This window comes from Pseudonaja textilis, chromosome 6 (assembly GCF_049901715.1).
Source record: "Pseudonaja textilis isolate UNSWEBS1 chromosome 6, rPseTex1.2, whole genome shotgun sequence".
NCBI lineage: Eukaryota > Metazoa > Chordata > Lepidosauria > Squamata > Elapidae > Pseudonaja > Pseudonaja textilis.
The window spans coordinates 3,147,085-3,162,084 of NC_141995.1; the positions used below are offsets into that span (position 1 = coordinate 3,147,085).

At 45.5% G+C, this 15,000-nt stretch overlaps 1 protein-coding gene across 1 annotated transcript in view; it reads right to left on the reverse strand.

The window, feature by feature from the left end:
* GFRA4 (GDNF family receptor alpha 4) overlaps window positions 1–15,000 on the reverse strand; it is a 119,178-nt gene that overhangs the window by 42,920 nt on the left and 61,258 nt on the right. The window contains exon 2 of the mRNA XM_087935679.1: window positions 8,389–8,664. Coding sequence (XP_087791805.1) covers window positions 8,389–8,664 — 276 coding nt within the window. The remainder of the gene's footprint in view (window positions 1–8,388; window positions 8,665–15,000) is intronic.

Here is a 15,000-nt window from a genome sequence, read left to right on the forward strand (position 1 = left end):
CCTATTCTATTCTATTCTATTCTATTCTATTCTATTCTATTCTATTCTATTCTATTCTATTCTATTCTGTATTTCTATTCTATTCTATTCTGTATTTCTATTCTATTCTATTCTATTCTATTCTATTCTATTCTATTCTATTCTATTCTATTCTATTCTATTCTATTCTATTCTATTCTATTCTTTGTTCTATTATTCTATTCTATTCTATTCTATAAGTGTGAAAAATGGTCCTCGGTCCCGTTTTCTTCAGAGCCCTTGTTTAACTTCCAGGTCACTTAAACGGACTGTCGTAAGTCGAGGTCTTGCCGCACGGCCCCACAGGATGAATAGGGAGGAAAATTGTGAGACGGAGTAGCCTACGCTGCTTTGAAAAAAGAATATGGTATAGAAAAAAAGACATTAGGAATAGGCACGACAGCCGAGGCGGGTGGGCGGGTGTGTGTTTTATATGTGGCTGCGAAATTAGATGTCGGAGTAATAGCATCCAAGGCATCTGGGATCGCTTAGATTGATTCCCTGAAATGGATTCTGTGATTCTTCTACGATTTCCTTTCCTTCGGTGTGTTCTTTTGTGTGAAACGGCCCCCTTGCAATGTTATCATTCGGTGAGCCGGGCAGTTATTGTTGGAGGCCAGGGCGTTTTAGAATCGGAATCGAGCCGGAAGGAGCTTCGGAGGTCCTCTAGCCCAGCCCCGTGCTTGAGTAGGAGACCTTAGAGGGGGTAGGAGGAGAGACCTTTTGGCGGGCGCAGGAGCCGTCGTTCCGGCTTAGCTCCACCATGCATCCGCGCGCACACCTCCTGCCGGCCAGCTGATTTTCGGGTCTCTGTTGCGCATGCACGGTGGGGGGCGCATGTGAGAGACAGGGGAGCATATGTGTGTGTGTGCGCAGTGCCCCTCCCCCAGCGCTCCCCATTTTGGGCCTAGTAGGCCTCTCTGCAGCCTCCTGGGAGCAAAAACGGGCCTCGGGGGGGGGGCGTGCCATTACCCCCTTCCCCCGCGCCTAGTTTTTGCTCCCAAGAGGCTGCAGAGAGGCCTACTAGGCCCAAAACAGCGTGTCTGTGCGTGTGTGTGTAAGTGTGTGTGTGTGGCGCCCTCCCCAGCCCAATTTTGCTCTCAGGAGGCTGCAGGGAGGCCTACTAGGCCCAAAATGGGGCGCAGGAGGATCACGCATGCACGCGCAAGGGGAGCGAGGCGGTGGTGGTCGCACACGCATTGTGCTGGAGGCGGGTCAAGCGGGAGGGGGGTGGTCACGTGCGCATTGCATTAGGGGTGCAGGCGTGCAAGCGTGCTGTCACGCGCACGCACGCACACACACACACACACTTTTGACACACGACGACCCAAAGGTTAGCCGTCACTTGGCCTAGATCCATTCAGGCAAGTGACTGTCCGGTCTCTTCTTCCAGGGATGGAGCATCTACAGCTTTCGAATAGTCCTTAAGTAAACCGTTGTAAGTCAAGGGCTGCCTGTACCAAAAAACACAAACTTTGCTTAAACCAGCATGGCTGGCTGGGGGAATTCTGGGAGTTGGTCCACACGTCTGCAAGCAAGCAAGCAAGCAAGCAAGCAAGCAAGCAAACAAGGAAGCAAGCAAGGCTGTTGTTCTGACCAAGCTCCCCAAAGATAACAACCCCCTGTAGTTGAAGCAATGATTCCTTTATTAGGAGCGCTGGCAGCTCTGACAAAGAGTTTTTCTCTCACTGCAGGCTAACAAGTCTGTCTGGCAGGGAGATTCATGGTTGTCTGTCACACCTATTCATCTCTGCCCCCTGCTTTTTATCTCCAGAGCTCGGGGGGTGTTCTTCAGTGGCTCTTCCATTCCAGGGACCGGCCCATAGATTTCCACTGCTCTCCTCTCTTCTGCCTTCTGCGCATCTGCGTGCCAGGCACTGTACCCAGCGTTCCTCCTCTTCCTCACCCGCCACCTGCAGACCTGGGGGTTATCGACTCTCCATCTGATGGCTGACGGACGGCCCAGGTTCTGCCTCTCTCCCTCCCCTCCTTCCCTCCCTCCCTCCCCTCCCCTCCCTCCCTCTCTGCCAGCTCTATTCCCTCTTCCCCCTTGGAGTTCCCAGGTTGCCTTATGCTGGCCCTGACTCTCACACTGCCTCTTCCTCCTCTGATTCGGCTGCTGGAGGGGCCCGGCGGCCAACAGGCCACAACAGCTCGCCGAGGGGATTCTGGGAGTTGAAGTCCATAAGTCTCACCATTGCCAAGGTTGGACGCTGCCCCCTGCTTTAAGCATTAGTATGCGGCTACCCAAATCTATCCCTCAACAGGTGTCTTCTTGAGAGCATCTTTTTCAGATTAGCCAATTCTGTTAAAAGACACCAGCTTGGGTGAGCTAAGGTTGTTTAATCCGACGATCGGCTGCTTCACCAAGTGCTGGAAGGCTGAGAAAATAAACAGCATCCCGAAAGATCCACCTGTTCAAGTACTGAAGTTTGCAGATGGTACAGCTGTGATTGGTCTCAATCAAGAGAAAGAGGAATCTGCATACAGACGGGAAGGTTGAACAACTAACCTTCTGGCGCAACCAGAACAATCTTGAACTAAATACACCCAAAAACCATAGAAATGGTGGTAGACTTTAGGAGAAACCTTCCCATATTACCATCTCTGACAATACGAGACAACACAGTATCAACAGTAGAGACCTTCAAATTTCTAGGTTCTATCATATCACAAAACCTAAAATGGACACCCAACATCAAAAACGTCATCAAAAAAGCCCAGCAAAGAATGTTCTTTCTGCGCCAACTCAGGAAGCTCAAACTGCCCAAGGAGCTGCTGATCCAGTTCTACAGAGGAATGATGGAGTCTGTCATCTGCACCTCTAGAACTGTCCGGTTCGGTTCTGCAACCCAACAAGACAGACACAGACTTCAGAGAGTAGTTAGGACTGCAGAAAGAACAATTGCATTTCCATATATATAGTATAAATGAAATCCAATATACCTAACAGGTAACAGTTAATCAGAGTTGGAAGAGACCTTATAGGACATCTAGTCCAACCCCCTTGCCCAAGCAGGAGACCCTACAACAAATCTCTTCTTGAAAGTCTCAAGTGATGGTGCTCCTACAACTTCTAAGGGCAACTTCTGTTCTAGTGGTTGATTGTTCTCACTGTCAGGAAATTCCTCCTTATTTCCAGGTTGAATCTCTCCTTGTTCAGCCTTCGGAGGCCTTGGAAAATAGCTTGACCCCCTTCCTCGTCTCTGTGGCAGCCCCTCAAATATTGGAGCACTGCTCTCCTGTCTCCCCTGGTCCTTCTCTTCCCAAGACTAGCCAGGCCCAGTTCCTGCAACTGTTCATCGTATGTTTTAGTCTCCAGTCCCCCAATCATCCTGGTTGCTTTTCTCTGTACTTATTCTACAACCAACCTACCTTCCATGGAGGACCTGTAACCTGCAGGAGTCCAAAAGAGGGCTGTGAAAATATCTACAGACCCCTCACATTCTGGACATAAATTGTTTCAACTCCTACCCTCAAAATGACGCTAGAGAGCCCTGCACACCAGAACAGCTAGACACAAGGGCAGTTTTTCCCCGAACGCCATTGCTCTGTTAAACAACTAATTCCCACAACAGTGTCCAACTATTTATGAAGACTGTATTGTTATTACTCTTCTCATCCTTCCTATTACCCATCTCTTCCCACTTATGACTATAATCATGTTGCTTGTATCTTTACAATTTGTCTTGTTTGTTTTCCTAGTATGTTTTGATTGCATATGAGTAACCCATGTATGATTTGATTGCTTATTAGTAACCTATGACTATCCGTAAGTGTTGTATCTTATGATTCTTGATGGATGTCTTTTATTTTTTCTTATGTACACTGAGAGCATTTGCACCAAAGACAAATTCCTTGTGTGTCCAATCACGCTTGGTCAATAAAGAAATCTATTCTATTCTATATTCTATTTTCCCCGAGCTGATGGAAATAGGCTGTCTAGTCTGAAAAAAAGAAAAATATTTTTTAGAACTAACCTGACCCCTTTTTCTGAATAAAATTGCTAACAAAGCTGTTTCAAGCATGGACAGTGTGAGTCCTATTTATGAATCAACACACTTAAAAAAACAAAAAAAACTGGAAGTGTGTGTGTGGAAAAATAGCACACAACAGTTGTGAAATACCGCAACAACTTTATGACAAGTGGGCGGTGGAAGATTTTCGTAATAAGGATGCAAAAATGACACACACACCCGCCCGGGGACACTGTGACAGTCATAAATATGAGTCAGTTGCCAAGCCTGAATTTTGATCATGTGACCATGGGGGAATAGTGCAGTGGTCGTAAGTGTGAAAACAATGGGGCCAAGCTCACATAACAACCGGCGCACTTTGCAAGGCATCAGGGAAACCTCCTGGGGGGGGGGTGTTTTTGCTCCCAGAAGGAGCAGGAAGGCAAAAAGCACATAGCTCCCCCCACCCCCCTATCATGGACCCCCACATGACCCTTTTTGCCTTCCTGGACCTCAGAGAAGCCTCCTGGGTGAAGTAGTGAGACAGTGAGGGGGATCCCGGCACAGCTGATCATCCTCTCCTTCCTTCCTCCTCTCCTTCCTTCCTTCCTTCCTTCCTTCCTTCCTTCCTTCCTTCCTTCCTTCCTTCCTTCCTTCCTTCCTTCCTTCCTTCCTTCCTAGGCGAAGCAGTAAGACAGCGAGAGGGATCCAGGCACAGCTGATCATCAGAACAGCTGATCATTCTCTCCTTCCTTCCTCCTCTCCTTCCTTCCTCCTCTCCTTCCTTCCTCCTGGGCGAAACAGTGAGGGGGATCCCAGGACAGCTGATCATGAGAATAGCTAATCATCCTCTCCTTCCTTCCATCCTCTCCTTCCTTCCTCCTCCTTCCTTCCTTCTTCCTCTCCTTCCTTCCTTCCTTCCTTCCTTCCTTCCTTCCTCCCTTCCTTCCTCCTGGGAGAGGCAGTAAGACAGTGAGGGGGAATGTGGCACAGCTGATCATCAGAACAGCTAATTGTCCTCTCCTTCCTTCCTCCTCTCCTTCCTTCCTCCTCCACCTCCTCCTCCTCCTCTCCTTCCTTCCTCCTCCTCCTCTCCTTCCTTCCTTCCTTCTTTCCTCCTGGGCAAAACAGTGAGGGGGATCCCAGGACAGCTGATCATGAGAATAGCGAATCATCCTCTCCTTCCTTCCATCCTCTCCTTCCTTCCTCCTCCTCTCCTTCCTTCCTTCATCCTCTCCTTCCTTCCTCCTACTTCCTTCCTTCTTCCTCTCCTTCCTTCCTTCCTTCCTTCCTTCCTTCCTTCCTTCCTTCCTTCCTTCCTTCCTTCCTTCCTCCTAGGCGAAGCAGTAAGACAGTGAGGGGGATCCTGGCACAGCTGATCATCGGAACAGCTGATCATCAGGAGGGGAAAAAAAGAAATACCTTAAGGAGTGACTTTTTGGGGGAAACGCATGTGAGCAATGTCGTGCATGCGCGCTAAGGACTGACTGGGTGGGGAACAGAGGGGTGGGCGGAAAGGGGCGGGCCCAGTCAGTTTCCTGGGCAGAAAGGGGCGGGCCCAGTCAGTTTTCTGAACTGCACAGAATCATAACAACCAGTTCTATAGAACTGGTCCGAACCGGTAGAATCCCACCCCTGCCAAGGTTCCTTTCCAATTCTTTTATTCTGTTATTATCTGCCGTGATTCACTTAACAAATGTGGCACGGACATTGTAAAAGGATGGCAAAATTCATTTAAACAAATTTCTCACTCAGCAACATAAATTTGGGCTCGATCGTGGTCGTACGTTGAGGACTACAGCACCCGGCCTATGTTTAAGGATTGACGAGGCGCTTTCCAAAATTTGGGCCACACAATTGGTTTGACTGGAGGGTTTCGTGATGCTTTTGTTTCCGCCTCTGGGTTAGCACGTAAAAGCAACGAGCGTCATTAAAAGAAACGGAATCGATTTGCAAAGCCGACGCCGCGATAGAGAGCGGCGTTTTAGGAAGAGGGGAAAAAAAATATATCCCCTTCCCCAATGTACCTTATTAAGGGGAAACGTGTATCGTGTCTGGCTTAAATTGCAAAATCCGCCAGTGCCAAAATGCGCCCCCGAGGAAACGTGCATGTAAAAATGTCAGCGCCGTGGAAAAAAAAAGAAAAATTGCACGTTTGGTCGGCACGGAGGAGTCAACGCCCCAGAGGGCCTGAATTTGTTCCAAACAAAGAGAGAGAAAAGAAACCAAGGTAAGTGGTTGGCCACAGTCCCACAATGGAAGGGGAATTTTTTTAAATGAGTATTGTCTCTGTGTCGGGATCCAGGGTGGGATGCAAATATTTTTACGACCAGTCCTACGGGCGTGGCTAGGTGGGCGTGGCTAGGTGGGCATGGTCATGTGACTGGGTGGGTGTGGCTTCTTCTTCTTCTTCTTCTTTTTTTGCAGCCCCCTCCTGGGATCTGTTTTTCGGCCGCCTGGGCCTCGGGGAAGACGCCTGGGACCTTCCAGGAGGCTTCCCTGAGGCCCAGGAAGGCAAAAAATGGAGCATGGGGGGGGGGATGGACACAGCTCCCCCCACTCATCGTGGACACCCCCCTCACGTCCCTTTTTGCTTCCTGGGCCTCAGGGGAGCCTCCTGGGCGAAGCAGTAAGACAGTGAGGAGATCCTGGCACAGCTGATCATTGGAACAGCTGATCGTTCTCTCCTTCCTTCCTCCTCCTCTCCTTCCTTCCTTCCTTCCTTCCTTCCTTCCTTCCTTCCTTCCTTCCTTCCTTCCTTCCTTCCTTTCTCCCTCCCTCCTGGGAGAAGCAGTAAGACAGTGAGGGGGATCCCGGCACAGCTGATCATTGGAACAGCTAATTGTCCCCTCCTTCCTTCCTCCTCTCCTTCCTTCCTCCTCCTCTCCTTCCTTCCTCCATTCCTTCCTTCCTTCCTTCCTTCCTTCTTTCCTCCCTTCTTTCCTTCCTCTCTCCCTCCTGGGAGAAGCAGTAAGACAGTGAGGGGGATCCCAACACAGCTGATCATAGGAACAGCTGATCATCGGGAAGGGGAAAAAAAAGAAAGAAATATCAGTTTGGTCAAACCGGGGCTGTTTTTTTTACTACCGGTTCGCCCGAACTGGACTGAACTGGTAGAATACCACCACAGGTCGGTATTTTTTTTCACACTCTAAGGACACCTTTGAAATTTACAGGGAGAGAGAAAGAGAGAGAGAAAGAGAGAGAGAGAGAGAGGGAGAGACCAGCTGAGCCTTCCAAAAATGAGAAGATTCTGGGGGTCCTCAACTTACGACTGCAAAAAGAATTCTTGTTGTTAGGTGAGATGGTTGTTAAAGGAATTTTGCCCCATTTGGCGACTTTTCTCAGCATGGTCATTAAGTGAATTGCTGTAGTTGTTAAGTGTGCAACATGGTAGTTAAGCAAATGTGGCTTTCCCCCATGGACTTTGCTTGTTGGAAGGTCACAAAAGGGGACTGTGTGACCCCAGGACACTGCAACTGTCATAAATATGAGTCAGTTGACAAGCTATCTATCTATCAAAGAAAACTTCTTCTGGCCCTGTACATTCCTTCTATTACCCCCATTATTTTCCTGCTTCCTTCCTTCCTTCCTTCCTTCCTTCCTTCCTTCCTTCCTTCCTTCCTTCCTTCCTTCCTTCCTTCCTTTCTTCCTTTCTTCCTTCCTCCTCCTCCCTTCTTTTTTCCTTCTTCTTTCCTTCCTTCCTTCCTTCCTTGTTTTTTCCTTCTTCCTTCCTTCCTTCCTTCCTTCCTTCCTTCCTTCCTTCCTTCCTTCCTTCCTTCCTTCCTTCCTTTTTTCTTTTTTTTCCTTCCTTCCTTCCCCCAAAACTCCATTCCCTTCTAACACTGATTTGGTTACCTAGTTGGGTAATGAAATGCCCTCAAGAAAACAACTAGGCTCAGAGAGCACCAAGGACCACTAAGAAGTCATTGTCCTCCTCCCCCCCCCCTCCCCTCCCTTCTAGTACTGATGATGTTACCTAGTTGGGTCATGCAACGTCTGCACAGGAAACCACCAAGCTCAGAGAGCATCAAGGACCCTACAGCCCCCCACGACTCCTCCTCCTCCCTGCAAACCCCATGCCTCCTACCACTGATGATATTACCTAGCTGGGTCAGGAAACGTCTGCAAGAAAATCCCCAAGGACCCCGCAGTCCTCCTCCTTCTCCTTCTCTCCACAAACCCCCTCCCTCCTACCACTGATGATATTACCTAGCGTGGTCAGGAAACATCTGCAAGAAAACCACCCAGAGCAGAAAGCACCAAAGGACCCCCTCATTTCAACACTGAGCTAGAAACATTCTCCGTTCCTTGACCCAATCCTCCGCCGCTTGCTGGGTACCCCCACTGGTGCGATATCCCCGGTTCCCCCCCACCATCAACACCCTCCATGGGGGGCGGGGGGCGCACTGACCTTCCATCAGGGTGTGGTGAATGCTCCAGTAGACGCTCAGGCAGTGTTTTTCCTTCTTCATCCCCCGTTTGCACTTGCAGCCGTACAGCTGGCTGGACAGAAGGGTGGTCAGTGTGTTGCGGCACTGGCTCTTGGCGCCCGGGCCCAGCTTGTTGGCGCCGTTACCAGCGATGCACTGCCGGAGGGTCCGGAATTTGGAACTGCAGCTGGGGTCATTGGTGCAAGCTTCGCCAGCCTGCAGGCAGTCGTGGGCTGAGCTGAGGATGGTCATGCCTTCTGGAAAGGAGCGAGAGAGATGAGAAAGAGAAATGAGGTATTTCCCTGCTTTGGCGGGCGGGGCTGGGCTAGATGATCTCCAAGGCCCCTTCCAACTCTGTTTTTCTGATTCTAAAGAGACCTGCTGGAAGGTTGGCTCGGCTTGCAACTATTTGTTCACTGAACAAAATATAGGTATCCCTCGGCTTTCTGGCCACAAGGGAGCCCAACATTTATGTTGCTGAGTGAGATGGTCGTTAAGTGAGTTTTTGCCCCGTTTTACAACCTTCCTTGACATATTTGTTGAGTGAATCACTGCCGTTTTTAAAAAAAAATTTTTTTTTTTAACAACAAATATAAAGAAACAGACACATAACATACAACATCAAATAAAATCTTTCCATTGTACAGTGTGTCAGTTGATACATATCTCTTGTGCACAATATCAACAGTCATTCCCTCCTAATTTTATATTAAAAATCATAAAAATCGTACAAGACTACTATCCGCATAATATTATTATCAAATCATTGTTAGACTGTAGTTGCAAACTCGCATCATCCTTTTCGAGCAAATCTCAACTGCTATAAAACCTAGTTCATAGTATCATTCATTTCGCAATAATCAATTATAATATATCATTACATTGTATTGTCTTAACTATTATGTTATTTTTATATTGTAGTATATTTTATTTCTCTATTTCTTTATCTGGCCATTGATAAAATAAATCCCATATTTTATAATACCGTTTTTCTTTTCTTTTCTTTTGGACTGCAAACATAAATCCAGGATTGGCACAAAAATGCACCACAAAGAAAAATAATCTAGGAAGATCTTTGCTTCAAGAGACAGAGCAATAGGCTGGGCATTTGCCACCCTGAGTTCTTGGCGTTTATGTCAAAATTAAATGCTACAGCAAATGGAGTGTTGCAAATTACCCTTAACCAATGTACAACTGAACCCACACATGCAACCTTCTACAATGCAGTAACAAACCTGGGACTAGAACAACTAGTAACCAACAACACTAGACTTAACAACTGCCTCGATCTCATCTTCTGCAATAGTTTGAATTCAATTTACGGAATACAAATTAAAGAACCCTTTTCCAACAGTGACCACAGCATAATTTACTTTTGTCTCAACATACGTCCACACAAAAATCATCACAACGATGGAACCCCCAATTATAACTTCAAAAAAGGCAACTTATAAACAACGATCTCTCATCCCTTGATTGGCAATTTCTATTCTCTGGATGCAATACTGTAGAAGACCATTACAACATATTTTTTACTTGAAGTCAAAAGAGTCATCAAACTATATGTACCATTAACAACTCTCAAAACCAGAAAAAACAAATTACCCCAAACCATAAGGAAGCTTCAATCCAAAAAGAGATCACTTTGGCAGAAAAACAAATCTGGTCACATTGCCAACTTCAAAAACTGATGCAAAAATCTATGCCACCAGATAAAAACTGAATGCACCAATTATCACATTAAACAAGAGGAAAACCTTCTACGCACCAATTCCACCCGTGCTTTCTACAATTTTGTAAACAACAAACTAAAACACCCAAGGTCCACCCTACCCTGAAAGGAACTAATGGTAAAGACTGCAATGGTGACACCATTAAAGCCAACCTCTTTAACACATTCTTTGGCTCAGTATTTGTAAACAGCAATGGATCATGCCCAGTATTTCCTAGCTGAACCACAGACAACTACAATGATCTAATACATATCGATTTTAGAGAAGACTATGTTGAAAAAGCACTGCGCAATCTAAACCATCCCTATCTGTTGGACCGGATGGAATATGTGCCTACTTCTTAAAAAAAGCTACCCACTGCCATAGCCGAACCTCTAAGCATAATCTTTGAAAAATCTTTCAGGACCAGCTCCTTGACAAAACTATGGTCACAAGCCACAGTCATCCCCATCTTCAAAAAGGGAGACCCCAGCCTAGTTGAAAATTACAGACCAAACTCCTTATGCTGCATCACCTGTAAAATCATGGAATCAATTATTAACCAATCCATCATCCTCCACTTAGAGACAAACAACCTACTCTCCAATAAACAATTTGGTTTCAGAAAAAAACTATCCTGTAATCTGCAACTCTTACACTGCAAAAACATATGGACTCGAAGCCAAACAGCAAGATCACAGCTCACCAACTCAAATCCCCCAGCAACTAAGACTAACCTGAGCACAACCAAGCCCTCACCTGAACAGAACACGCCTCCAGCCAATCAGAACACGGCCAACCCCCCAACCAATCAGAACACAGCCAAACCCCCTACCAATCAAGTCCCACCCCCACTAGCAGTTAAAAGGAAGAAGCAGCTGCAATCTCACATCACTCTGAGAAGCACAGAGCCGAAGACAGAAGCCTGAAGATGATGAATGAGACTTCATCAAAACGTTGCCTAGATACTTCAAATCTTACGCGGGAGAAAACCCGAACAACCAAAGATCCATATATATATATAGTATCCATGTATTCATAACTATGTTTTTACTTATACCTATTATCTTGCAAGCAATTGACAAACATAAATAAATAAGAATAAAATGACTTTTATCTTCTATTTGTATCATGAGAGGGAGAGAGGGAAGGAGGGAGAAGGAAGTAAAGAAGGAAGGCAAGAAAGAGAAAGGAAAGAGGAAAGGGAGGAAAGAAAAAGAAAAGAAAGAAAGAAAGAAAGAAAAGAAGACAGACAGACAGAAAAAGACTGAGTAGAAAGAGAGAGAGTGAGAAAGGAAGGAAGGAAAGGAAGGAAGGAGAAAGAAAGACAGGAAGGAAGGAAAGAAAGAAAGGAGAAAGAAAGAAAGAAAGAGAAAGAAAGAAAGAAGGAAAGAGAAAAAGACAGTTAAGAAAGAGAGAAAGGAAGAACAAATGAAAGGAAGGAATAGAATGGATGGATGGATGGATGGATGGATGGATGGATGGATGGATGGGGTATGTAAGTTGGCAGGCAGGCAGGCAGGAAGGAAGGAAGGAGGAAAGAAGGAAGGAAAAAAGGAAGGAAGAAGGGAAGAAAGAAAGGAATACAATGGATGGATTAATGGGTGGATGGGTAGGGTAGGCAGGCAGGCAGGCAGGAAGTTGTGGTGAGACTGACTCCCCTTCTTTTATCTCTTGTGCCTCAAGGGAAGTTGTTCTCGGTCATTAGACTCCATATGAAGACATTTAAAGACACCCAGGATGCTATTCCGGGCGCCAAGGTCTCCTGCGGCCTGAATTCCTCTCTCTCACAAACACACAGGAGAAATTCCCAGGTTTCGATCTCACCTCCAGCTGAACTCACACAACGTATTTAACTCCCTGCCCCGAGGCCCTCGGCTTCATTACCCCATATGAGATAATTAAAAAAACGGAATGTGCAGCTCTGCGTTGTGTCTTGTAAAAAAAAACCCAACAACCCAACCCAACGCACAAACACACATGCAGACAACGCAGCCATACCAAGATTTCTCTGGTGCTTCTCAGGACGGGCATCTCACCCACCGCCTTACTGAAGCAGGTGGGATTATACCTGTACACCAACATCCCCCCACCTTAGGAGTCCTGGCAAAGGATCCTGGGGGGGTGGGGGTTTGTAGTTTGCCAAGGTTAGCCTTTACAGAAGGAAGTCCTTGACATACAACCACGGTGGAGCCCAACATGTGTGTTGCTACGTGAGAGATGTGTTAAATGAGTTTTGTCCTGTTTTGTGACTTTTCTTGTCCCATCTGTTCAGCAAGTCACTGCAGCTGTTAAAGGAGTAACGCGGTTGTTAAGCGAATCTTTTCTCAGGGCTACATATAGAGTAGAATAAAGTAGAGTAGAGTAGAGTAGAATAGAAAATAGAAAAGAATAGAATAGAAAAGAATAGAACAGAAAATAGAAAAGAATAGAAAATAGAATAGAATTGAAAATAGAATAGAAAATAGAATAGAAAACAGAAAATAGAATAGAACAGAAAATAGAATAGAATTGAAAATAGAATAGAAAATATGAATATAGAATAGAATAGAATAAATATTGGAAGGAATAGAATAGAATAGAATAGAATAGAATAGAATAGAATAGAATAGAAAATAGAATGGAATAGAATATAGAATAGAATAGAATAGAATAGAATAGAATAAATATTGAATAGAATAGAATAGAATAGAATAGAATAGAAAATAGAATGGAATAGAATGTAGAATAGAATAGAATAAATATTGGAAGGAATAGAATTGAATAGAATAGAATAGAATAGAATAGAATAGAATAATGGGAATAGAATAGAATAGAATAAAAATAGGATAGAATAGGATAGAATAGAATAGAATAGAATAGAATGGAATGGAATGGAATAGCATAGAATAGAATAGAATAAATATTGGAAGGAACAGAACAGAACAGAACAGAATAGAATAGAATAGAATAGAATAGAATAGAATAGAATAGAATAGAATAGAAGGAATAGAATAGAATAGAATTGGAAGGAATAGAATAGAATAGAATGGAATGGAATAGAATAGAATGGAATAGAATAGAATAGAATAAATAATTGGAAGGAATAGAATAGAATAAATATTGGAAGGAATAGAATAGAATAGAATAGAATAGAATAGAATAGAATAGAATAGAATTCTTTATTGGCCAAGTGTGATTGGACACACAAGGAATTTATCTCCGATGCATATTCTCTATAACCCAGTTCCAGCAATTGTGATTCCTATGTTAGCTAGTCCCCTAATCCTCTTTTGTTGTTCTACTCTGAATTCTTTCTAGAGTCTCAACATCTTTTTTACATCCAAGCAGGGCCTTACCTTCTCGGCCTGATAAAGCGGTATTAACGCTTCACCTGATCTTGATCCTATCCCTCTGTTTATGCAGCTCAGGATTGTGTTGGCTTTTTTGGCAGCTGCAGCACACGGCTGGCTCCTATTGAAGTGATTGTCCACTAGGACCCCGAGATCCTTCTGGCAATGCCCTCTATTCAGGTAGCCCCCAACTTACAACGGTTCACTTAATGACAACGGCACTGAAAAAAGTGACTTAAGACCGTTTGACATACCTACACCCTTTGCAACCTCCCCGTGGTCACGTGATCAAAATTCAGACTCGCGGCAACAGGTTCATACTTACGACGGTTGCAGTTTCCCAAGGGATCACGTGATCCCCCTTTGGAGACCTTCTGATAAGCAGAGTCCACAGGGCAGCCAGATTCCCTTCACAACCATTTGAGATAATAGCTTAACCACTGCAGTGATTCACTTAATGCCTGCCACTTAAAGAAAGGTTGTAAAATGGGGCAAACTCACTCACCCAATTTTGGGGTGAATTGTGATCGTAAGTCTACCATGTTTCCCCAAAAATAAGACTGGGTGTTATATTAATTTCTGCTCCAAAGGATGCATTAGGGCTTATTTTGGGGGAAATAGGGTTCCAAACGCGTCCTTCTGGCTGACAATCTTAACCGGGGCTTATTTTGGGGGTAGGGCTTATATTACGAGCATCCTGGGAAAACAAAATCATGTTAGAGCTTATTTTCCAGTCAGGTCTTATTTTCGGGGAAACAGGGTACCTGGATGATACTTGCCCATTGGTTTTTTTCTTGCCTAAATGTAGAATTGTTCTGACCAAAGCTTTCTGAGACAGTAACAATCACACACTGTTCCCCCAACACCTTGTTTTCATTTCAACGGCTGTGAATTATATACATTCCCAGCCCGCGATGAGTCCCAAACCGTTTGTGAATAGTCCCAATGAAGTTCTGCCACAGTCCTTCGGGATAAGGCTGATAAGCACCCACCTTCATCTCCCTTGAAATGCTGCCAACGACTAAATTGCCAATTAGTGATACAAGGCCAAACGGAGCACAAAGTCAACACGGAGCTTCAGAGTTTAAACCAATCAGGAAGAACAAAGTTGCTTCCTGCAAAGGCTCCTGTCCCTTTGCTCCTCCTGTATGTCATATGGGAGGGGCCAATGATCTCCAAGCCTTACTCCCGAGTCGCCCCTTTTGTCTGAACTGTTCTTGCCTTCTGGCAGCTCTGCGCATGTGCGCACTGGGGAACAGGCTCCCGCTGTTCCTCTGCCTCGCTGCTGTCAGATTCTGGAGTCTCCGGAGGCTGCACATAACTCCCAGATGGCCCTGGCCCCATCTCTGTGTTGGACGCAGGTCCCTCGTCCGAGCCCTCCTCAGACTCCTGGACTGGCCATGTTCCTCCCCACTGTCCGACTCTGCTGCCAACTCCGCAGGCTGCCAGAGGACCATAACAAGAATCTTACTTTCCCCCCATTGAATGTAATTTTATTAGACAGGGCCCAGTGTTCCTTACTCTCCTCCGAATGGAAACCCGTCTTGTT